This window comes from Mercenaria mercenaria, chromosome 15 (assembly GCF_021730395.1).
Source record: "Mercenaria mercenaria strain notata chromosome 15, MADL_Memer_1, whole genome shotgun sequence".
NCBI classification, from domain to species: Eukaryota; Metazoa; Mollusca; class Bivalvia; order Venerida; family Veneridae; genus Mercenaria; species Mercenaria mercenaria.
Window position 1 is genome coordinate 48,585,096 of NC_069375.1, and position 27,378 is coordinate 48,612,473.

The 27,378-nt window shown below is 34.7% G+C and overlaps 1 protein-coding gene across 1 annotated transcript; it reads left to right on the forward strand.

The window, feature by feature from the left end:
- The first annotated feature begins 11,110 nt into the window (after positions 1–11,110).
- LOC123552183 (limbic system-associated membrane protein-like) lies at positions 11,111–25,642 on the forward strand. Its single transcript, XM_045341638.2, has 12 exons — positions 11,111–11,257; positions 14,455–14,576; positions 15,439–15,643; positions 16,698–16,823; positions 17,266–17,388; positions 18,185–18,339; positions 19,883–20,027; positions 22,657–22,755; positions 24,226–24,380; positions 24,506–24,650; positions 25,016–25,063; positions 25,323–25,642. Exons 1-12 carry the CDS (start codon positions 11,200–11,202, stop codon positions 25,457–25,459), a joined length of 1,518 nt encoding a protein of 505 aa, XP_045197573.2. The 5' UTR covers positions 11,111–11,199; the 3' UTR covers positions 25,460–25,642.
- Positions 25,643–27,378: the final 1,736 nt, after the last annotated feature.

A 27,378-nucleotide genomic window follows, 5' to 3' on the forward strand; every position in this document is an offset into this window, starting at 1 on the left:
ATAATAAATAAGTCAAAACGAGCGAAAAAATGGTGTAAAATAAAAATACATGCACACCCACGGAGGGAACGCTAGTTGAACACCATTTCGGTACGGAAGTTAGATATGGAATAGCGATTTTCACAACATTAAAATATTATGCGCAAGGTCATTGTAGCCTGACTATCAACAACAACAATGAGTGGCCCAAAAAATAAATGTAGTTTTGCCAATAAATGGCTTACACAGGATGATTATTCATCGTGGTTAAAGGAGTTTAAGTCAGACAAGCATAAGTGTATGTGATAAACTCATTGATGTCGGAACTATGGGAGAAAGTGCGTTGAAATCACACGCGAAAACAAGAAGTGAAGTCCCTTGAGGACAAATTGAGAACTACAAATGTAGTGTTGAGAGCTTGAAAGACTTATAAGAAACATGTACTAAGTATGTATACAGGCAAACATAGCTCATAAAAGGTAATCCCATTGAAGATCTCATAAAGGTTAAGATATGCTATTGTAGCTTATGGAAAATAAAACTGTTCTGTAACTTTTCTTCTGTCATAATGCCTTATGAAGAGCCTAAATGGTTTTGTAATATAAGATTTAAAGCGATTAAAATAGTCCTTGAAAATCCATAAAAAGTCCTTAAAAAGTCCTTGAAAAGTCCTTGATTTTTTTTTGCCAAGTCCTGTATGAACCATGTTGCAATCAATTTTAATCAAACTTGTGCACAACTTGTATTGGCATGATATCTCAGTTCCTTTCGATAACTGGCCACATCCAATCACGGGTTCCTGAGTTATGGTCCTTTAAAGTGCCAAAATTTGCTATTTTGGCTTTTACACTACATTTATAGTTTGATTTGATACAAACTTGCTAAATGTCTTCCAACAACAATAAATCTTGGATTCCATGATGAATCTGTCAGATCCAATCATATGTTCCGGAGTTACGGCCCCTGATTGACCCCTGAAAAAGCCAATATTTGTTACTTTTTACTTTGTGAACACGATAGAAGTGACATTTTATATTTGATTTTAACCACACTTACACACATTTTAAGTCACAATAAGATCTCGATTCCTTTCAAAAACCAGCTAGATTTCAGGATGGGTTCTAGAGTTACTGCCCCTGAAAGGGGCAAAATTTTCTGTTTTGGCCCTTTCATCCATGATATATAGTAGGCATAGGAAATAGAGATCAATATAATTGCACCTTTACTAATCCTACCAGGTGTTCTGTATTACAAAAGTGGATCTATTGTGACATTTTGATACAAGCAAAACTGTATTATCTGCACTATTATTTACCTACTGGTACTTCGTTTTATTATTGGCTTGTTAAAAGTTAATTTTTTACCATTTGTAAGTTGACAGAATCAAAGGAACCATGTCTTGAGGGGTAAATCAAACACAAATGAATAAATCCTTAATGATTTTGTTGTGCAAAAAAGTATGATATTGTGTCTTAAACAGTTTTCATTTTCCACTCAATTGTGTAATTGCAAGGGAAGTAAACTAATAGATCTCTACTTATAAGTACTAGCCCAAGGCAAGAGTTGTCATTCTTTGTGGATCACAACTTTAAATTAAAAATTAAAACTTCTATTATTGATATTAACAAAACTATCATAAACTTCACATTTGTGAAATCATTTTTGGTTATTTCAAGGACTTAGAAATTAATTTCTAGACTTTATTTAATGTAATTCTATCACTGAAAATTTTAGGGCCTATCTCTATATATAGAGGTTTCATTTATGCTTTGATTTGATACGAACTTGCACAGAATGATGATCTCTAGGCCTGGATCGAAACTGAGTTGTGTCTGGTCAAAAACTAGGTCACCCAGTGAAATCAAAGGAAAAGCTTGTTAACAACCTATAGGCCACATTTATGATCCTATCTTCATGTAACTTGGTCAGAATGTTTTTCTTGATGATTTCTAGGCCAAGTTCGAAACTGGGTCATATTGGGTCAAAAACTAGGTCACCCGGCCAAAGGTAAGGCTTGTTAACACTCTTGAAGCCACATCTATGATGCTATCTTCATGAAACTTGGTCAGAATGTTTATCGTGATGATTCCTAGGCTACGTTCGAAACTGGGTCATAGAGAGTCAAAAACTAGGTCACCTGGTCAAATCAAAGGAAAAGTTTGTTAACACTCTTGTTCACTTGACGTGCTTAAAACTTGGTCAGAATGTTTGTGTGCATGAAATATCACATGATTTTTTTATCTGGGTCATGTAGGGTCAAAATCTAGGTCACCAGGTCAAATCAAAGAATAAGCTTGTTTACACTCAAGAGGCCAAGTTTTTGGTCCAATCTTAATGTAAATTAGTCAGAATATTTGTGTCAATAATCGCTAGCTTAGGTAAAACATGTTAACACTGTTATTGTGTGTTACTCAGGTGAGCGACTTAGGGGCATCTTGGCCCTCTTGTTTTGACATTGGATTTTCTGTGACAAGGCCGTATTGTGGGAGTATTGTTTGTCACTATTGTGACAGGTCTACCTCCGTTATTACGTGATGGATTTCTTTCAAACAGAAAATAGTTACTCCTCATCATCACACATATCATATGGCACAAGGATGATAACTCTCGCACCATTATTTCATGAATTATCCCCCTTTAACTTAGAATTTCAGGTTTTCATGCACATTCAATCTATCTCAATAATTACTAAATGGATTTGATTCAAACTTAAAGTGGAATTATATGCATTTTTCAAGTAAAAATTAAGCTTAGATAGATGTGTATGTAAAAAGGGTGGAGAAAATTATAGCTTTTAACCCAACATACCAAACTCTTCCTGTTACCAGTACAAAATAATAAGTTTCTAAATATGACTTTTCTTTTTTTGACTGGGGCAGTCTTTTTAAAAAACATCAAACTGCAAGCAGGAGTTGCTTCCCTTCTACTTCAGAAATTTCTATTTTCAGGTAAGGGAGATCATTGCGCAGAAGATTGAAAAAAATATCTATTATTTTATCGATCCGATTTCTTTATTTTTAAAGCATCAACTTCAAATACTAATGCGGCATTATCGTAATTTAACACATCTAATTGCACAGCAACCGAAAATTGCTTTCACAGAACACTCAACCAAAACACACTATGTGCAGTATTAGATGCGCATAATGCCACTTTAAAATACATGTTTCACATCATCACCTACTTCATACGGCGCAAGTTCTTTAACACTGGCACCAATTTTTAATGACATATTCCCTTTTTTACTTTGAATTTAAGATTAGTGTTGATGCATTTTTAGCTCACCTGAGCACAAAGTGCTCAAGGCGAGGTATTGTGACCTGTCATTGTCCGGTGTGAATTGCCCGACGTCCGTCAACATTTGCCTTGTAAACGCTCTATAGAGGCCACAGTTGTGAACCAGTCTTTATGAAACTTGGTCAGGATGTTTGTCATAATGATCTCTAGGTAAAATTCGAAACTGGGTCATGTGAGGTCAAAATCTAGGTCAGTAGGCCAGATCAAAGGAAAAGCTTTTGAACACACTAGAGGCCACAGTTTTGACTCAGTCTTTATGAAACTTGGTCAGAATGTTTGTCTTGATGACCTCTAGGTCAGGTTCGAATCTGAGTCATGTGGAGTCAAAAATTAGGTCACCCGATCGAATCAAAGGAAAGGCTTGTGAACACTCGAGACGCCACAGTTGAGACTTAATCTTTATGAAACTTGATCAGAATGTTTGCCTTGAAGATTTGTAGGTCAAGTTGGAAACTGGGTCATGTGGGGTCAAAAACTAGGTCAGTAGGTCAGATCAAAGGAAAGTCTTGTGAACACCCTAGAGACTACAATTTAAGTTTGAAACTCATGAGAATTGATCAGAATATTTGTCTTGATGACCTCTAGGTCAAGTTTGAATCAAAGGGAAAGCTTGTGTACACTCGAATGGCCACTTTGTTGCTCCAATCTTCCCGAAACTTTGTCAGAATGTTTGTTTTTATGGAATCTTGGACAAGCACGAATCTGGGTCATGTGAGGTCAAAAACTAGGTCACTAGGTCAAAAAATCAAGGAAAATACCTGTTTACACTCGAGAGGCCACATTGTTGGTCCAATCTTAATGAAAATTGGTCAGAATATTTGTGAAATCACTAGGTCAAACATGTTTACACTGTTATGTGTTTCTCAGGTGAACAACCTAGGGCCATCTTAGCCCTCTTGTTACTATATCTCTGTTATTTCACAACCAGTATTGATTCAAACTTAAATAGTTGTTCCTCATAATCACTCACATCACATGACACAAAGACCACAACTCTTGCACCTATACTTCATGAATGATCCCCCTTTTTACTTATATTTTAAGGTCAAAGATTTGATGCACTTTTACTCTATCTGTTAATTATTAAGACTTAAAACAGTTGTTCCACATCATCACTCACATCATTTGACACAAGGGCCATAACTCTGGCGCCCCTTTAATACTTAAAATTTCCGGTTAAAGTTTTTATGCACCCACTCTATTATTACCAAATGAATTTGATTGAAACTTAAAATAGTTGTTTCACATCATATGATACAAGGCCATATCGCTTACACCAATATTTCATGGATTATGCCCCATTTTTACTTAGAATTTTAGTTTAATTTTGATGCTTTTTCACGGCATCATGGATATGATTCAAACTTAAAATCGTTGTTTCACATGATCTTCCACACCATTCGACATAAGGTACATAATGCTGGCACCATGTGTTATGGGTTAATTAAATTATCAGAATTATGCCCTGTTTTCACTTAGAATTTCTTAGTGTGATGCACTTTTGCTCTATTTTAGTTCTCAATAAATAGATTTGGTTCAAACCGAAAATAGTCATTCAGCATTATTAGTCACATGATATGACACATTGTGCATTACTCTTGCAGAAGCTGAAATTATCCGTGAATTATGTCGCATTTTTACTTATTGAACGTTTGATACACTTTATCTCTGTTATTAGTTGATACATTTGACACCAATCTGATTAAAATCATCCCCAATTAATGCTACGCACCTTGGATCTGAGGACAGGCTATTGAGACACTCCTTTACCAATCAGAGCCTTGCTTTCAACATTTTGAAAGTGAAAGTAGAAGTTTTGAAAAATCTATATTTAACATTGGGATTCCGGTTTTTGATTTTTTGATTATCAGGTACGGGTTTATAATTGTAATAAGTAAGCTTATACAAACGCACGAGAATTAGTTGTTTTTCCTATTTTTCCATTCATAATTGAAAAGCGTTGTAATTATAAGGGATACCGGAGGTAAACTGCCTTAACTATAAACCTTTATCTTCAACCATCGATAATTACATGTTCTTCTGTGGTGTATTGGTCAAGTACGCAGGACAATATTTATTGGCGCAGCTGCTCGGGTTTGATTCCCGACTCGGCGTGATTTTTTCTTGATTCCACTTCTTTAATTTAAAAGATAATTTTAGAAACAAAATGTTCTTATGTTCATAATATGACGAAACTTTTATTCTAAAGAAAAATTATTTTAGCCAAAATCTGAGTCCAGTACCTTTTTGCCAAACGCTAGTTGAAATGAGTCGTCTCACTGGTTCAAATAAGAATAGAATGGTGGAAATAGAAATAGCAATAGCAATATTAAAAATCCGATTATACAGTAGATGAATTTGGATAGGCTGATCTAACATTTAGGAACATCCAGAGCTTTCGTCAGATTGCATTTCTTTATCTCTGTTATTACTTAATATTTTTGACACAGACTTAAATAGCTGTTGTTCAATATCTTATCCACATTGTCACTCCAGTGACAGCTACAGATTCCTCATTTGTTCCAAATTTCACTATCTATCATTATTCACTATCCTAGTTGAGCGCCGTCTTTTGTGACAGCTCTTGTTAGCTCAACTGTTCAGAGAATAGTGAGAGCTATTTTACTTATCCAGGCCTCACCCTCAGTGCCGAAAACAGTCGTTGTGAGCAAAATCATATCTCAGAAACCATTGCATGTTCTGAACTGAAACTTCACACAAAGCTTCCCAGTCATCAGACTTGCTCAGGTAATATAAAATTTTATTCTTGCGAGCACCTAAATATCAAGCTGTATGTCAGTAATGACTTGTTCTATTTGACTGAAATTTCAGACAATGGTTTCCAGTCGTTGGATACAACCTTGTTAAATAACTTTTGCTTGAATTATGATTTTACGCCCCACCCCACTCCCCAGTTTTTGTCCTGGCCATTCGTCCGTCACACTTCGTAAATAACTGTAGAACCATTTGACCTAGAACTTTCAAACTTCATAGAGTTGGAGGGCTTAGGGAGTAGACAACCCCTATTGTTTTTGGGGTCACTCTATCAAAGGTCAAGGCCGCAGGGGCATGAACATGGAAAACCATTTCGGAGCAATAACTTGAGAACCACTTGACCCAGAACGTTGAAACTTCATGCAGAGTAGATGACCCCTTATGATTTTGGGGTCACTCGATCAAAGGTCAATGTGATAGGGGCCAGAACATGGAAAACTGTTTCCAGTCCATAACTTGAGAACCATTTGACACAGAACCTGCAAACGTAATAGGATGATAAGGATTTACAGAGTAGATGACCCTATTGTTTTTTAAGTCACTCCGCCAAAGGTCAAGGTCACTGGGGCCATCTGCCTGTCACACTTCATTTTCAGTCAATTACTGGAGAACCATTTGATCCAGAACTTTCAAACTTCATTGGGTGAAGTAGATTGCCCCTATTATCTTTGAGTTGCTCGATCAACGGTCAAGGTCACAGGGGTCTGAACATGGAAAACCTTTTCTGATCAATAACTTGAGAACTAGGTGACCCAGAATGTTGAAACTTCATTATAGGATGATTGGAAATGTAGAGTAGATGACCCCTAATGATTTTTGGGTCACTTGGTCAAAGGTCAAGATCACAGGGACCAGAAATTCGAAAACAGTTTCTGAACAATAACTTGAGAACCATTTGACCTAGAACTTTCAAACTTCATAGGGTGATAGGACTTACAGAGAGGATGACCCCTATTGATTTTGGGGTCACTTGAGCAAAGGTCAAGGACACAGGGGCCTGAACATGCAAAACACTTTCCGATCAATAACTTGAGAACCACTTGTCCCAGAATGTTGAAACTTAATAGGATGATTGGTCATGCAGAGCAGATTACCCGTATTGATTTTGGGTCACTCGATCCTAAGTCAAGGTCACAGGGGTCAAAACATGGAAAATCGTTTCCAATTTATAATTAGAGAACCACTAGGCCCAGAACGTGAAACTTCTTGGGACAATTGGACATGACGAGTATATGATCCCTGTTGCAACCAACCATCGATGTCTCTTGTACATTTGCACCTATTCTCTATTGACTGCTTGCATATTAATACTATGCATTGGGGGAGACATGCGCTTTTCTACAAAAGCATTTTTTTATACTAAGAAGCTCGACTATCCAAACAGTTTTGAGGCCTAGTGTATAAGCTGTACTGTACTCCATCTGTCAGATGTAGCACTGTTCTCAGTTTCACTGTATATCTTACGTAATAAATTTATTTTCGTCAAACCTCACATGGGGATCGTCCTTTACATTGGTCAGATATTGTAAGAAGTTAGCCTTGTTCACTCATTTTACGTGAAATCGTTTTCCCTAAAAGAATCCTTAAAATGTAGGGACTGCGAAAATGGCCTGTGTTAAAAACTTACTGAAATTATTTTTGCTGGATATCCTAAGAACAAGCTAAAATATTGTACAAAAGGGAGTCAGATGTAGCAACAAATTGTAGTAATGTTTTTGAAATAATAGAGAACCTGCCTGTTCAGCTTGTCTGATTTTGAAAAAAATATCTTCGAGGTTTTGTAGTCACTTGATTGTCGGCGTTGGTTAAATTTTTTGTTTAGATGCATTTTTCTCAAAAACTATAACAGTTATGGCTTTGAGTCTTCATTATCATTCGGTGACTATTTAGGCCAAGAACCATAACTCTGATAAGCTTTTTGTCAGAATTACTGTCTTTTTTGTACTTAGAAAATTCGATTTTCTTCCTATGGTTGCATATTTCTGCCACGAGATAGCTAGGTAACTACCACGATACTTTAAAATTATCCTGATAAAGCTAAGTTTTCTGAAAAGGTTATCTCAATAGTCGAAGGTTTCCTAGAAATATTGAGATAGTTATCTTGATATTTTCAGAAATTATCTTGATAATTCGATCTTTTCTAAAGTGTTCACCTCAATAGCCTATATTGCCTGGAAATAAAAAAAAGCATATCGAGAAAAATGTTTATTGAGATAATGTTTTCAGAAAAAATGTACAACTTTGCTGGAAAGTATGAAATATTATCGTGATTGCTACCCAGCATCTCGTGGCAGTCCAAACCATTAACGCGAAATTTTACGCTAAAACTTTTTCATGAAATAAATAAAAAATATCTAGAAAATATTACAAGTTTTTTTCTAAAGTGGGACTAAACAAACGTAAGGAAATCCTATAAATACACTTCATAATAAGATTCTTTGGAAGCATGGAAGCATAGAGCGCCATCAAGTAAAATCTAGCAGGTTCGATGTGATTGAATCTGTTATACCCGTTAATGTAATGTTCAATGCATCCAGTAGCAACTCGTATTTTCGTGCCTATCTAGCGAGTAAAGACGCAGATAATATGAGGCTACTGTCTTTCTGAACTTAAGTTAATCCAGGAAGCCGGAGAAAGGGTTCTCCATCCCGAGGCTTTGTCGATGAGTAGATGAACTTTTCGGAGACAAGCTGGGTAAACAGTAGTCGTCTTGTTTAGCTTTACCTCTCAATATCCGTATCTTATAATAAATGTGATAGCAGTATGTAGATCTTTTGTAGAGTTTTATCTTTAAATTTCCCTAGTTTAGTTAATATTACACGATATGAAGAAGAGAGAGTAGACCTCTTATTTCGCTTCACCTTTTAATTCCCATAGTTTAATAAATGATACACTATTTTCAGAAGAATAGTCCTCTTGTTTGTCTTTACCTTTCAATGCCCATACTTTGATAAATGTTACATTTCTATTCCCATAGTTTAATAAATGTTACACTAATTTAGGAAGAATAATCCTCTTGTTTAGCTTTACCTTTCAATTCCAGTTTAATAAATGTTACATTTCTGCTCCCGTAGTTTGATAAAGGTTACACGATTTTAGGAATTGCAGTCCTCTTGTATAGCTTTACCTTTCTATTCTCATAGTTGAATAAATGTTAGACGGTTTAAGGAAGAGAAATTATCTGGTTAAGCTTAACCTTTCTATTCCCATAGTGTGATATATGTTACACGAATTTAGGAATGACAGTCCTCTTGTTTAGCTTTACCTTTCTATTCCCACGGTTTGATAAATGTTTCACGAGTTTAAGGATAGAAGTCCTCTTGTTTAGCGTCACCTTTCCATTCCCATAGTTTAGCTTTACCGTTAAATTCCCATAGTTTGATAAATATTACACGATTTTAGGAATAATATTCCTCTTGTTTAGCTTTACCATTCTGTTCCGACAGTTTCGTAAATGTTACACGATTTAAGGAAAAGAAATTTCTTTTGTTTTGCTTAACCTTTCTATTCCCATACTTTAATAAATGTTATACGATTTTAGGAAGTGTAGTCTACCTTTCTACTTCCATGGTTTAATAAATGTTACTAGGCTTGAGGAAGAGAAATCATCTTGAATGTTTAGATTCACCTTTCTATTCTTGTAGTTGAATAAATGTTACACGATTTTAAGGAGAGAAATCCTCTTGTTTCAATGGGGAAGAACTGTTACACGAGTCTCGGTTATGGAGGATATCATGTTACAGATTTAGGATGCTGTTGCTACAGTTTTTCCGGATATCGTTACAGCATATAAAGGATAATAATCGCTGGTAGTGGTTTATTGACCAAAGAAATGGAAGAGATTTATCTTTTTTTGCAAAAATATTAATTGTATTTCTAGATCGATAGTATGTACGTCACTGTAATTTTCATTCCTATTAGACCAGCTAGTCTTATACCTTAAGCCTCTGCTTGCGACTTTCCAATTGAGCAATTGCGGAAGAAGTCTCTAAGTCTTTTAAACATAGTGAAAAGGCAATATATGTAGGAAACGTATAGTTATACACGTATCGATGACATCTAGACATTTTTGTTTTGAACCGTTCAAAACAAATGTGGAGTTTCGATATATATAGCATATACATACCTACATGTTGTAGTATCTAAACTTTATTACGCCTTCATTATAGGGATAATGTACGTTCTTTTGTGTATTAACTTCTACAGAAGCCCGCGAGAATGTTTGTTCGAGGTGACAATCATATCCCAAAGGCTGCTGCAGACGTTAATACACGAAACAAAATTGTCTGTAGGTATTACTTGGAATCGTAGTAAAACGTAGTGAATCGTGGCCGACATCTAGTAAAACGTATTCATCCGTAGTGAAAGCGTGACACTGAGCCGTTGTCGCATGTCCTATCATTTAAAACTTACCAGAAACCTACGTAAAACCTAATAACATCAAAACGAGGGGGGATACCTATGGGGACGGAAACGTAGTAATAACTAAAGCTTTTTACTTGAAGTGTGAAATGGGCTTACATTTCATAGTAATTATACATGTCCTTTCGTGCCAGATGGTAAAGTGCCTGATTTGTATAAGATCAGAAATATTTCAATATAATCGTTTAAGCCTACAGTTAAGCTTTAACATAAAGAATTTATTAGAGCATGAAAGAACTGCTACAGTTGTTACCAGCCTGCGATCTTCTTATTTGCATATCTCAAATAATAAGTAACAGTGACTAGTACATGAAATTTTTACTTATAATTGTATTTCTTACACTAATAGCTGGTTGTATCAGATTGTTTTAAAATAGCTAGCGCTCATATTAATTTCCTTTAAGTTCCTTTCTTTTTGCACAGAGTAACAATTGCACTATCCTATCTCAAAATTCTTTCAATAATTTGTCTGTCTCACTTGGAAATATATAATGCTGATTTTTTTTCTTGCTTTAAAGGCTAAATGATTATCTTCAATCGACAAATGAGTGCAAAAAGAGTCATTGTATTCCTTCCATAACTTGTTCACCTCATTTGAATACTTGCCACCCTCACGCATACGCTAGTGTAATAACAAAGCATATTCATTTTTCTACGTTAGATGAAGATGAAGATAAACTGGCAGATCGTGAAATTAGACGGCTCGGAGTGTACATAAAAATACAAATGGATATGTACATGAAAATACTTATTGTATTCTGCCTCTTAACGACTTCTGTTGCTGGTAAATATATTTATTTGTTTATACATGTATACATAACGATTACAGATAACTCGCCAATAGCGGGTCACTATCAACACTTTTAGTATGTGGTGAAGAATGTTTAGACTTTCATGATATCTAAACTTACTAACAATTAAAACTATTGCTCACATTCATTTAAATGATTGATTCATTTGAATCTATCTTTTATGTCTGAAGTTATGATGAAATATTTAGACCTGTCCGATTCACCAATAGAGGGTCACTTTTGCCAATAGAGGGTCACCTAGTTTAAAATATTTTCTATCCATTTAAAACAGTATTTTTTCTGACAAAACATGACTGTGGTATTGGAAATAAACATTTCAAGGCAGAATATAATGAGAATCAGTATGTTTACATTTCAAACGGGAGATACTAGGTAAAAGGAATATAGCGCTAGTTTTCACAGTTGTATTTCTAAGCATAATTAGCACCAACTATATCTAAAACAAAAATCAAAGTATTGATGCACAGAACCTTATTCATTTATCTAAATTTGCCAGTTCAAACCATTATTACATCAAATCAACCATTGATTTGTATTTTTAAGCAGAATAAACAATCTTTTGATTATCCCTGATATGGGTGACCCTTTATTGGCTAAATGGCCGCCTCTGCTTGATGGCACTTTTTTTCATCAAAGTCAATCTAAAATTCATAATCATATTATTCCTATGAAAGTGTGTGTTTCACTCTTCAAAATGGTACCAAATTTGTGTGGTTTTATCTAAGAAACTGTGAGGTATGCTCAAAAATATTCTACTTTGAAGAATTCAAGAGTGCTAAAATCCAAGTCACGAAACTGGTTGCAAGTGTTATCTATTCATGGAACTCAAACTCATTAGATTAGATCCATCTTCTTTTGTGTAATAATTGCTAAGTGATAAATTTATATTACTGGATACTTAAACATTGTATACTCTAATATGTATAAGAGAGATTCACATTTTATTTTCAAGTGACCCGCTATTGGCAGTGATTCTCTATTGGCGAGTTGACTGTACTGTATCTAATGTTTAATTATTAAAGATTGATAAGACCCATATTCATATTTGAAAATATGAAAAATACTTCAAATATACATACAAATCAACGTTTGTAGGTATAGATAGTACTACGTGTTTTAATTCGGCTTTGAGGTCAGCGTTTAATAATGTAACATCAGCCATAAAGCTAATGTTTACAGGCTCATCATGATAGATAAAAATGGCGAACTGCAGTTTCTATACATACAAGCTAATCCATCTTTTCTTTTTTAATAGTAGCGTATAGATAGTTCTTTATTGGAATATAAGTCTCTGGAAGTCTGATATAATTCTAGAAAATGTCCAAGTAACGTTATTCAGAAAGATCTTATGGGTTCGATATCCATCGGAATCTAGTATTTTATTCTATAAACGTAGCGATATGTGAGCCCATATATACTAATGCGAGGTGTAGATAAAGTGATATAATATGGAAGCCTGTTGTGTCTTGTAATATCCCTTTTTATTTGAGTATGAAATATAATAGATTACACAGTTAATGAGTTGTATACGTGTGCAAATAAAATGAGTTATAATTACTGTATGTAATTATATAATGCTCGGTAGAAACAGTTGTGCTGTAGACTCTGATTCCAGGAGTCTGCTGGCACAGATGGCCGTATTTGCTGCTGATGAAACCTCAATTGACATTAAAATGAAATTTACTTGTACATGACAATAATATGATGGAAAAATATAATTAAAAAATAATATAAAAGTAGGGAACCTCAATATTTTTACTGAAAAACAAATGAGCCTTCTGGGTATTGAACCTAAGGTGTCAGGCCACTAATTCAAGAAACTACTCGACCGTTCAGAGTAGTTATAGCAAGTGGTGATTCTAATCTTAATACGGCAAAGTAAATCATGCTGATTTCCCTAATCGGCATACGAGTCTATGAACTGAACTTTCAAACGTCAAAATCAAACTATAGTTTTAAAAAAAGTAAACAACTAATTTATAGCTAAGCTAAGTATATATAATGTGTACTGTCGCTAAAAAACTGGAAGTTTCCTTTAACAAATGACAGTTATTCATGGCATTCAATTGTGAATGTAGATCTACAAACACAGTCAGTTTAGATATTTAGTAAATTTATATTGATTGGATGAGGACGTTCTACATTTAAAGATAATATCAGAAAATAAACTATTTTAGTGAAAGCTGCACACTAGATATCATCAAAACATCAAGAGCAGTTAACTTGATTTTCAAATTATGATACACGTTTTCAAAATGTAGCTTATAAACATGCAGTTTTTTATTCATCGTTGTAAATGTTTGTTTTGTTCACAAAGTGATAGCGGAAAATAAATTGGTGACATGAAGAAGTGTTTTTTTATGTAAATATTAAGATTAATCTGTAACACACATATTTTAAGCCTCGTTGAACTTACGGTGCGTTTCGAGAACATTTTTCTACAAATCAAAGAGCTATGAAAAATATTTAATACTTCTTTGTACAAACATAAAAAAAAATGCTTGCTTTTAAAGTGTATGAAATAACCATTTTTCTACTGATTAAGTGCTGAATTTATCTTATTTAATTTTGAGAAACGAATTCGAAAATGATAAAGTCTGACAAAATAGTCATTAAAATAAAATGCCATAAAGAATAATTGAGCCGTGCCATGGGAAAACCAACATAGTGGGTTTGCGACCAGCATGGATCCAGACCAGCCTGCGCATCCGCGCAGTCTGGTCAGGATCCATGCTGTTCGCTAACGGTTTCTCTAATTGCAGTAGGCTTTAAAAGCGAACAGCATGGATCCTGACCAGACTGCGCGGATGCGCAGGCTGGTCTGGATCCATGCTGGTCGCGAACCCACTATGTTGGTTTTCTCATGGTGCGGCTCAATTATGTAAATAAATAAATCAAAGGGAAATATTTAAACAAAATTTTAGACGATGCGGTTTTACCTGGCTTTAATTGGATACGACCACCTCATAGATCGTATGTTAATTTCATAGGAGATTATTAATGATGTTATTAAAGTTGTATATAATTATGTTCCTTTTCTTCTACAAACACTAGAGTCAACAAAGGTCAAGTGAGAGTATATTAGAGAAATGATTAGAAATAAATTTAAAAAACATCTAGCCACACTTATTTTAAATAAAATTTACGGATTTCTAAATTGTTTATACAGATTGGGACTACTGGGACCATGACCCAAGGCCGATTGTTCATTGCCCTAATACACATGTCACGGCGACTGAAGGTGAAACAGCCATTCTGCCATGTTATGTACAACGCCTCGGTAAATATAAGGTATATTACTCATGTTATAGTTTCATATCTGCATTTGATAAGAGATTAAGAAAATGGTAATGGTTTCTTATTTTCTGTCTTGCACAGAACATATGAATAATTTGTTGAACAGTCAAAAATATAAAATATATATCCTTGATTATTGAAATTCATACGAATTTCCTATGGAAGCATAGAATTACCGGCAAATTCGGTTTGGCTGTGTGTATGCTTACGAAATGAAAAAAGAACTTTTTCAATATACGTTTTACTAATAAGTGTCCGCTCTTGCAAACGGTAATCTTGCTCCTTGCTTATGATATAGAAATCCTTGAAAATATAAAGGTTTTTTTTAATGTTATGCATGGCAACTTGGTTAATGAAGCAATTTAGGTGGTCCTCAAGTCGTTGACCTCTATCGTAACATTATCATCAAAGCCAACTGCCTTGCTAGTCCCTCTATGTAACTCGAAGTACAGTGGTCCTATCATTCTCGCATACCAGAGGTCACCCGTGGTTCCCCGGATGAACACGTTCTTCTCGGGATTTTGACGAATATCTGATGGATGAGAATGTGGTCCGATATATGCCATGATTGGCTGGTTCGCAAAAAGCCCGAATAAGCCCGAACGTATGTGTTATTTGCATTACACTTGCCAGTGGTGATAAATGATGCTGTTTTTTCCCCCTATCTATTTCAATATGCGTGATTACGCTAATTATCACTATCCATTTTTCTGATTTTAATTAAGTGTTATCTATTTCAGGAAAGCATGTTATTGTTACAAGATTAGGTCGTCATTTTATCGTCATTTTTATATTCTGCTGAATTTGCATTAATATATATTTCTAGCTTTTTATGGGTTATTTTCTTTATTACCAGGTTGCATGGTTACAACAAGGTTCACGTTTGATAACTGTGGGTAGAAAACGTATTACAGATGATCCCCGTTTTGAACTAAAACAACCACACAAAACGGAATGGAACTTACACATCCAGAATGTAACTTACAGCGATCAGGGACAGTATATACTTCGGGTTAACACCAACCCATTCACTTCACAAACCATGAACCTTACAGTTACGGGTAAAGTTTCCAAGTTATCAAAAAAATGCGTTGCGGACTTTTTCATTATTCATTTACAGTCTATAGAAATTTGTTTGTATTATCAAAAATATACTTGGTTACTTTGTTTAAGTAGTAAATATATTAAAACCAAATAAATCTTCAAAACTTTATTAAAGCTTGTTTACTAGAATATTGATCAGTAATACACTTTGAATCGCAATAACTACAAAAACAATAAGACGCGAATAATGGTATATAAGGTAGATATGGTCTTACATTCAGTATCATTTCTAAGTTCAAGTAGCCCGCCCGCTTAGCTCAGTAGGAACTTGGAAGAGCGTAGATCTACGGATTACGCGGTCGCAAATTCGATCCCCGGAAGGGGCGTGTGTTAATTCTCCGTGACGATTTGATCTAAAAGGTATTGTGTCTGACATCATTTGTCCTTAAACTACGATTCATATGGTGAATTTGGCAGTTACTTGCGGAGAACGGGTTTGTACTGGTGGAAAGTCCAGGAACACCGGTAAGGTTAGGTGTACTGCCCGCCGTTACATCACTGAAATATTGTTGAAAAACATCGTTAAACCCAAAACAAATATTTTAAGTTCAATGTCCTTGTAGTAGTGCTAGACGTGTTTTTTTTGTTTTTTTTTGTATTTTTTTGCTGGTTTTTTTTTTTTTTTTTGCCAAATAGTGTCCGTGGCAAATTAAAATGGCGGCCATTTAATACTCCATGCCATCATGTCAAGATGAGAAGCTCCAGTTTACAGGGTTTATAGCTCAGTGTTTTACGAAACCAGTTTCTCTAGTTATACATGTAAGAAATATCTTTTGATCCTTTCCCTTCCAGATAATGCATAGTTGAAGTATAATTTTTGTTTCTTTTCTAAAAAACGTCAATATCATTATTAGGTTAAGGACATCTTAATTTAACCCAGGGTATTGCACATTTCATTAACACTCATGTACAAACTCTGACGTCATTTCCTTGGTGGCGTTCTACGCTTTCGAATATCTTACTCCAAATTCATCTTTCTGTATAATAGTTTGGATAATTCTAATTTTATAGTTCCCGCCAAAATCAGAACAGATTCTAGCAATGTTACAATTTTGAGGGAAGGAGATACACTGGTTCTTACATGCAATGCGACTGGTATTCCTAAACCATTTGTCATGTGGTCCAAGTTTAATTCATGTACGTATACAATGAATTTTTGTTTGATTTTTGACAAGTTTATTGCTTGATCCTACATTAAAGAAATCCTATACATTTGTATTACGAAGTTTTTTTATTCATTCGAACATGTATGACAATATTATTACGACAAGAAAATGTTTCATTTTGATTTGCTAAATGGTGATGAAATCACGAGAAATCTTTTTACAAGCTACTAAGTATATAGCTGGTAGCTCTATATCTTCTTATAGACTTTGGTGGTTTGCATTACCAGAGGTAACAGTTGACCAATGCAATAAGAACTCTAAACGGTTTGTATCGACAATGGTTCACTCCTTTTTTCAACTAAATTCGATAAAATGTAACTTTTTAGGTAAAATCGACGGTCTACTAAGGTTTTAAAACTAAGGTTTTAAACATCACTGAATAAGCTGTGATATGCGCTTTCGTTTGTTTTCAGACTTCAATACTTCCGGAGAGGTGTTGATTGTTGAAAATGTGACAAGGTCATACAGTGGGACATATGGATGTGCAGCAGAAAACGGAGTTACAGCAAGAAAACAATTCAAAGTGACCGTCGAGTGTAAGTAATCAAGATGCATAGCAGTTTATACGACTGTATAGTAGGATAGTAATATGGTGTCATAATTCTGCTGTTAAGTAATCTGTTAAGGTTCGTAACAGATTCGCATATTAAAGCTAGGTAAATATCAAGAAAATTATCTGGTTATCAAGCACCGGATTTTTAAGCCGCAGCTCTTGTATGAAATAACATTGACCGGACAGATTCGCTTAAGCTAGGTAAATATCAAGAAAATTATCTGGTTATCAAGCACCGGCTTTTTAAGCCGCAGCTCTTGTATGAAATAACATTGACCGGACAGATTCGCATAAGCTAGGTAGATATCAAGAAAATTCTCTGGTTATCAAGCACCGGCTTTTTAAGCCGCAACTCCGAAAGTACCAGAAGAAATAACTAAATCGTGTCGACGTCCGTGTCGTGCCTTCTTTACCCGGAATATCTTACCTCTACACTCTGGTTAATATGTTGTTTCAAAATCCCGAGTCTTAATGGAGTATTCCTGAAAACAAGCATCAGATTACGAAGATTAATAGTCTATTAATGATTTAATTGAACCGTGTATGAAGTCTACAAGTTTCGGAATTATAGTGTTTGTTAATTATATTACAGAAACCTAAGGTAGTGGACCCGTAATAACAATAGGCAGTATCCGTGCGATTACGCATTCGGTATCCTTCGGCCATAAGAGAAAATTGCTTTTTTTTGTTAGTTCAAGAATGCCGAAATTGCATACGGAAAATACATAATCCGATTGTTACTACGCGTCCACTACCTTAAATACAATTCGTTTTTGCAGTCGCACCGGAAGTTACGCTTTTGGCGAAACAAATGCATCAGGTAATTGGGAGAGAAATTTTCTTAGAATGCAAAAGTGTGGCCAATCCGCGAGCAGACATGTATTGGCTGAAGGATAAGGGCACCTTAGAACACCTTGACAAGAAGAAATATCAGGTTTTATTTTTTATACTTGTTATTTAACTTTGCCGAAGGGATATAGTTGAATTATACACTGTACTTACATTGCTGGTTATCCTTTTTGATGGTCATGTGAATTGGGAAACTGGTAGATTTTAGTTTTGCGTGCTTTATTGGCAAATAAAACACGCTTTTTCGTTCAGATGCGTCGTAAATAAAACACGCTTTTTCGTTCAGATGCGTCGCATCTGAACGAAAAAGTGTGTTTTATCTGAACGAAAAAGCGTGTTTTATTTGCCAACAAAGCACGCAAAACTAAAATCTATTTCCATTCTAACCACTGGAATAAAATGCAGTTTTAAATACGAAGGAGTAAACCGGAATAGTCAAAAGTAGGTTATTCTGCGAATCGTGTTCAAATGGACAAGGTAATACACGATAAAATCCTTCTTTGTTTATATAAAATCAAATCTTAAGATAGTTCTGCACGTTTAGATCAAATTTTTTTCTACAATGTAGAATTTGATTAAACTCTGATTTTTCAAAACTTTAGAATATACCTAGAAAATTCAGCAAATAAAAAAGATAGGGTCGTGTGCTTGATTTTTTGCTAGACTGATTTGAAATTTGGACCTCACGCAATATTTCATAATGGGAGTCTATGGGAAAATCATAACTTTCATAACATTTTCGCGAATAGAAATTTTTCTACAATGCAGATTTTGATGAAACTTCTCACAGTTGTAAATAAATATACGGCCTATAATTTGGTGAAATAAAATGTATAGGTCCGTGTGCTTATTTTTGAGATATTTGACCAAGACTGAAGTGAACCGGACATTTCACGCTAATTTTAAGACATTTTTTGAAGTTTTTAAAGTGTCATATATTTTAATATCATATTTTGACTTTAGTATTATAGCAACAGTGCCATTTTCCGGATAAATGACGTTACGCCATCACTTCCGGTTTATCAAACATTAAAAGTGTTAGAATGGAGATTATGTTTTGGTTTCAAGTACTCCGTTTCTATTACAACTATTTTGGAGTATTTCAATGCTTCTTTGGTGTCACCCATTCCTTTGTGTTGGATTGTAGAAATTCTGATATGTATATGTAGAGTTGCACTGTATAATCTGAAAAAAGCTTCCGCGAATAATTGTAATATGCTAACAAACCGTACTATAAACAACAACAATAACAAACCGCGTTATGAGTGCTAGATCTTGTTTCAAGACTTCGTTGTTTTTTTTTATTATTTTTATCTCTTTTTTGGACAAAATGTAAACGCCTATAATATTATCAAATAAATTCTATCAATTAATGCAGCATATAAACATTAATACCACTTACATTTTAACTAAGTTTGAAGTCTAACTCTCCTTGTTATTGAAATAATATAGTATTAAGACAGTTGGCCCGTAATAACGTAATACGTAATCTCACGGAAATTGCCGATCGTTAGTAAATTACTTTCAGTCTGATCACCTCGGCCTTTGTGCTACGCGTCTTTACCGGTGAATACGGAAATGCCCGATGTTGCACGATTGAAATTACTTTATGGCATTTATTGTTTTAGGTTGATACGCTGACTGGTAATCCAGACGGAACGACCACAACCTTAAGTTTAAGACTTCCTAATCTTCAGGAAGATCAGCTCGGGGAATATACATGCGTTGCCAAGAATTCCATTTGTAAAACATCTGATACTGTGGTTGTACATGGTAAGTGTATTTATAAACGAATAAATATTATTCCTTACCTTAAATGTATTTTGATTGTAAGAGAATATGACAGATGTCGAAAGCTGTAATGCTAGCTCCAAAAATTAATTAGTTAATTTTGCACAGAAGCGTTAATCGTTTCCGTCAAGGCTTTGACGGCATTGTTTACATCCGAAAATAGATGACAACACATGCGCTGCGGGTAACCATGCTATTTCAATAGACTCAATAGGCTAGACAGTAGTAAATAAATTTGCTATATGTTCTGTTTAAAATTAACAATATTCTGAGAGCTATAACAGTATCTTCCAAACTGACAGCTAAAATGTGGGTATGAACACACGAGTAATAATTTAAGGTTTGTTTACATTTCTATAAATGCAACAAATCTCCTCCTTGAAAATGCTACCAAAATGTTAAGTATAGGTCCACAATGAAATAAAAACATGAAAATGCCACTTTAATGGGAGAAAACTGAAACTGATAAGTGTCGTGGACGACAGTTAGTGGCTCCGTGATAATTTCCATTGAAATCTTTGAAAGTACGCCGATTTTAACAATTTTCACTGCTTTGTTGCACCTCAAAATGGTAGCAACGCATTTTCGTAGTCACCACCAAAATTCGGCCGAGTTTTCGTAGTCACTATCAAAATGCGTTACACTCAACGCAGTTTTGTAGTTTCCAAAATGTAGTACCAAAATGCGTTGGATATGTACACATTAACATAATCTTATGATTTACAAAAAGAATATTTTGTGATGAATGGACAATATTACTTCAAAGAGAGTCATGATGAAACTTAGTCGCTCATCCGACCTTGACCTTTTGACCTTGAAAATATAATGACCCTAGATTCAGTCAAGCAGGACCATTGGAACATAAGTGAGAGAGGTCAATGCAACTCTAACATTGACATACATCAAGAGATATTGAAGGAATCACCACACTTTTTATACGAAAACTATATCACGGGAGGGGAACTCCGAACCCCCTCTCTCATCATTTTTATAGGAGACATTCCCTCTTTTTATCTCTCTCTCTCTCTCTTGTGCGTAATGTAAAAATGAGCACAACCCTTGATGTAGAAAAACTACCAAAATACGTTCCATTCCATGATCCTTAACACATCATATGCACCATTGCAACGCACTTTGTCGCTACCAAAACTCGGCCGAATTTTGGTAGCGACTACCAAAATACGCTGCTACCATTTTGAGGTGTAACAATGTTTCAATATTGAAAGCAAAATTATCTGAGCACGTTCAAGCTGTTTTTTTAGCTCGACTATTCATAGAATAGTAGAGCTATTGGACTCGCCCATGCGTCGGCGTCGGCGTCCACGTCCGCGTCCGCGTCCCGATTTGGTTAAGTTTTTGTATGTAAGCTGGTATCTCAGCAACCACTTGTGGGAATGGATTGAAACTTCACACACTTGTTCACTGTGATAAACTGACTAACACTGCACAGGTTCCGTAACTCTGTTTTGCTTTTTACAAAATTGTGCCCCTTTTTTGACTTAGAAATTTTTTGTTAAGGTTTTGTATGTAAGCTGGTATCTCAGTAACCACTTGTGGGAATGGATTGAAACTTCACACACTTATTTACTGTGATAAACTGACTTACATTGCACAGGTTCCATGACTCTTTTTTGCTTTTTTACAAAATTATGCCCCTTTTTCGACTTAGAATTTTTTGGTTAAGGTTTTGTATGTAAGCTGGTATCTCAGTACTCACTAATGGGAATGGATTGAAACTTCACACACTTGTTCACTGTCATGATCTGACATGCACAAAGCAGGTCCCATAACTTTATTTTGCTTTTTACAAAATTATGCCCCTTTTTCAACTTAGGAGTTTTTGGGTTAAATTCTTATATGTAAGCTGGTATCTCAGTACCCACTAATGGGAATGGATTGAAACTTCATACACTTGTCCAATGTCATGAGCTGATAAGCACTATGCAGGTTCCATAACCCTATTTTACTTTTTTACTAAATTATGCCCCTTTTTCGACTTTCTTATTCATTCAAGCGACAAGGCTGTTAATAGTCGAGCGTTGCTGTCCTCCGACAGCTCTTGTTTTTGTAACGAAATTTAATTGTTCGATGGAAAGTAGTTTAAAATGATTGAAGAATAATCGGACGAATTGTACTCGACTTTTTCAGTTGCACGTTAAAATATGTGAGCGAGTCGCTTTAAAGGTTAAAACATACGTTTTTTGCATCTGATTCCGGTAAGTTACGAGGTAAGTTACGAGGTTAGGTAAGAAGTTACGAGGTAAGTTACGAGGTTAGGTAAGAAGTTACGAGGTAAGTTACGAGGTTAGGTAAGAAGTTACGAGGTTAGGTAAGAAGTTACGAGGTTAGGTAAGAAGTTACGAGGTTAGGTTAGTTACGAGGTTAGGTAAGAAGTTACGAGGTTAGGTAAGAAGTTACGAGGTTAAGGTAAGAAGTTACGAGGTTAGGTAAGTTACGAGGTTAGGAAGATGTCTTTCGGAACTACCTTGTGTGATATATAAATTTACCCATGATAGAAATGTACTTATATTGGAAAGTCAAAAACGGAACATTTTTTTATCACAGAATGGCATCAGTAATTTCATGTCTGTTTACTCAGTCTACTTTATAGAGTTTTCAGGTATTGGTACATCAACAATGGAAACAAAACATATAGAGACTAACCTTTCTGATACAGTCAACACGAGCATCCCAGTCAACGAATCTACAGGTACAATCTTCAAGTTGCCTACCCTATTTGTATCTACTTTAAATCCAGTAAATCATGAACACGCAAATTCTTTGTGAGAAACCGTAAAGTCCAATGGATGATGGGCATGCAGTTCCTTGGTAACCTTGATTTTTTTGTCATTTCAAAGTGACTGAAGTTTCATTTAGTTAAGATCCGTTTATAGCAATTCGCCATTTTAACGGCAATTTAGCGCAAGCGGGCAGTGATGCTTATCTACATGTTTCATATGTGCTGAGATTCTTTTTTGCTTTACTAAGGGTTATACTTGGCGTCCTTGACATTCAAAATGTCAGTTCAAAATGGCCGCAATTGTATTTCACATAATTAAGATATAATGCCCATTAACGAATATAAAATTCTCTTAATATAACGTAACAGTTTTATCTTTACATTTTTGTAACATTCTTAGTCTGTTAGACAAATTCTTAAAATGTATGGTTCCAATTGCAACAAAATCGGCGGCCTACTTGAATTTTAAAATGGCCGCTAGATTTCAATGTTTATTTCCTATGAAATGTAAATTAAAGTGGCATTAAGCGCATCTAATACTGCACATAGTGTGTTTTGGGTGAGTGTTCTGTAAAAGCAATTTTCGGTTGCTGTGCAATTAGATGTGTTAAATTACGATAATGCCGCATTAGTATTTGAAGTTGATGCTTTAAAAATAAAGAAATCGGATGGATAAAATAATAGATATTTTTTTCAATCTTCTGCGCAATGATCTCCCTTACCTGAAAATAGAAATTTCTGAAGTAGAAGGGAAGCAACTCCTGCTTGCAGTTTGATGTTTTTTAAAAAGACTGCCCCAGTCAAAAAAAGAAAAGTCATATTTAGAAACTTATTATTTTGTACTGGTAACAGGAAGAGTTTGGTATGTTGGGTTAAAAACTATAATTTTCTCCACCCTTTTTACATACACATCTATCTAAGCTTAATTTTTACTTGAAAAATGCATATAATTCCACTTTAACACTACTTCTTTGCTAATGGTAATTTTATTTTTCAAATAATCTGTATAATGATAGTAGTGGGCATGACTTAAAATAGGAATAAGTCAACTAAAGCCACTGTCAAGATTCAAATCAAGGTGAAAAGTTCAACATCTAAATTTAACGTTTAACCAAAAATAATAATTTCTAGATTTTTCAGCAAAATCATTTTAAACTGGTTCTAAATATTCAAATGTATGAGGTTAAGTTAGCTAAAGCTTAAGCACAAATTGTCGAATTATGACATAAAAATACACGCAGTGTTCGAGGAATGAGGTTGTTTACGCCACGTGATAAAAGAATGTTATTAATTATAAGTATTTTGTTATCTCAAGTTTGATTTGTTTTGTCACAAAGACAGGTTTCGTCATGGAACGACCCAATTGTTTAGTATTATAACTTAAATCATTATCGCTTTGCAATACATTGTAAACTAGAAAACGGGAAATATTTATTACAGAAGCACCAGCAGTAACAGTTCTGGCGAAAGGAATCGGTCAGTCTAGAGGACGAGAAACGATTTTGGATTGCAAAATAGTCGCAAACCCGCGCGCAGACATGTATTGGCTGAAGGACAACGCTACACTAGAATTCTTCGACAAGAAAAAGTATCAGGTGTGTGATTAGACTTTGCAGATAGTTGTAACTCAAATCTTTACTATATCAGTAGATAAGTTACTTGTATTCGCTTTGTTAGTTAGCTATCAGTATGTTTAACAAAATTTGGTATCTTTTTTAAGGTAGAAGAGTATGCAGCTTGGGCAGACAGAAATTACACAACACTAAGTTTAAGACTACCTAACCTACAGAAAGATCAGCTTGGGGAATATACTTGCGTCGCTAATAATACACTTGGAAAGGATTTTGATACTGTTGTCCTATATGGTAAGTTTGAAAAAGAACAAAGTTAGCTTTTATACAATTCTCATTACAGAAGGTGTACTTAAACGTGTTGCCCATTACAGAAGGTGTATTTTAATGTGATGCTTATTACATAAAGTGTTCTGTACTGTTTACAGTTGAAGCTGATTATATAATAGCTCAAACTAAATTATTTAAAAATAACAGCATGTTTTGGTCCAGCAATAACAATTTAAGTAGAACAGTAATAGGTTTTAACAAATGTGGATTGAACGACGTCAGACTTCGCTATATCTGGGTTTGACTGTTTATTCATATTGATAATAATCATTATTTCAGACATATTTCGTCTAATAATTTCTGCATAAATTTCATAAACTATTTTGCAGATTATTCAGGAAAAGTTCCAGGCCATGGCACCTGCTCTAGTTCTAAAGGTATATTTTTTTCTATCAGTGGCAGTGCTTCTGCCTGTTATGTTCGAAAATAGGCAGATGTAATCCTATCGATTTCTGTTATCTCTGATAATCTTACTTACATAAAGAATGAAATCTCACCCATTTTTGTTCTGATGACATCAACGGCTGTTCGATACCGAATTGACTGCCTATAATTTATCACCAAACGTTTTGGTGAACTAATAGAATAATATTAACAAAGGTTTTATCTATTATAATTATTCAAATATCTTTTCAGGGACGAAAGACGAAGTTTCAAGTGGGAAAACCTTTAGATCGGACGCTTTATTTGTCATGGCATTTTACTGGATGATTAGATTTTCTAGCATAGACAAATTTACCTTAAGACATGTTTTTGGTGATACAGGTCTTTGAATACAATAGTTGTTAAAACTCCGTAAACGCTTTAAAACACTGCAGCGACAAATTACAGCCTTGGTTTGTTAGACCGTTAATCATTACCTTGACTTTGCTACCTGTCGTCTGAATGCGTGGAACCCTTTGTACCTCGAATTTATAGATTATGACAAATTTATCATCGTGCTCAAGCTTATCATATATCGCGTTTCATTATCATTGTCAATATCATAATGTCTATGTTACAAGAATCGCCAAATTGCACATTTGCTACTGACTTGATTCCTGACGTTAGACGGAACGTATATTGGAATCTTGGTTTTGATTTAGAAAAACAGACTTTAAATGACTTGCTTTAACTGTAATCCATGTCAAAACAGTACATTTGCCGCGTTATATCGTCAAAAGGCAAATATATTTCAGTTAGAAAGAGAGTATTTATGCTTACTGTGACAAGTTTGTAGGTTCACAACTTGCCAATTGCTAAGTAACTGCACAGAAATCAAGGTAAAATAAACTCCACTTCATTTGAAAACTTCGGACACATTTACATGAAATATAGTCGAGTTGTCTCCCTTTATTTATCAAATAGATAATATACCTGCTATTTAAAACAAAGAATTGGTAATAGTCAATAGCGTGAGGATGTTCTGGCCCCGATTTCACGAGGAAACTTAATTAATTGCTTAGATAAGTATATTATTTCAAATGCTTGTTTTTGCCCTTCCTGCGTCTTCAGTGTTGACTTTTTCACCTATACCAAAACCGTATTATGACTATTTCATAGATCTAAATACAACAACTCTGAATTTTACAGAAAATGAAGCTTTAGCAAATCATACACTGTTATAGAAAAAAAATCAACATGAAAGAACAATATATAACTTAAGCGGAAGCACGCTTTTAAAATAACAGACTTATAGAAAATGTGTTTTTTCTTTTCTCCATCAAATCATATTAAATTTTTTAAAAAATCACAATTTTTGTTATTCCATGAAAATGATAACCATATTCATGATAAAAACCTGAAACTTCTGTAAATATAGTTAATTTTAGACTACGGACAACAACAATAATAGCTTTTTCGCACCGTTAGCCGAAAATTTTCGAAATTAATGACAAACGTTACGGAAGATATTAAGTAAACATTTAGCTGTTTGATTCGGGACAACTGTACTGAGGACAGGATGTGGTCATGTTCAACTGTCCCAATATAGAAATTTTATTTCTCTATTCATCTGCATTTTTTCATTCCCCTCACATGATTCTGACGCCCATGTATACAGAAGTATAGTTCCGGAAAATCAGGGCAAATACAGAAAAAATGTTTCACCATCATGAGTGAAAATACAGTACATATGTTTCACTTGTACAGAAATATAAACTCTATCAGTAAATTGTGCATTATTTTCAACAAAATCTCTCAGTATTGCATCTAAGTGATGTAGTGCATGGTCAGAGAAACAAAATTTAGAGTATACTTTCAGAATATTTGGTTTTGAAGTTTGCCCTTATACTTTCAATGTCACTCTTAATATAGAGCTTCGATTGGTACAAGTGCGGGAATCGATGAAGGAACCGGTGATGATGATGATGATAGCATCAACATTATCAGAAATAAAAACAACAATCAAACATTTATCATTATATTTCATCATTATCTATGATCACCATCCTTCACCAGTGTCACCAATCAATCAAAATGTAAAATTGCGAAATTAGATTGTAAATAGGCAGGAAGACAAAAACAGGAGTTGCACATTGCATTGGTAGAATGGAAGATTGACAAACAAGGTGTCACGTCGTGCCTTGGAGTAGATGTTTGGCAAGAGCAGTGTCGCGTCTTGCCATGATTATTAATGACAAACGCATGCATGATAAGACTACTGGTATGTTGTTCGGGTCATTTGTTCAATAGGACAGCAATAGCGAAAGGT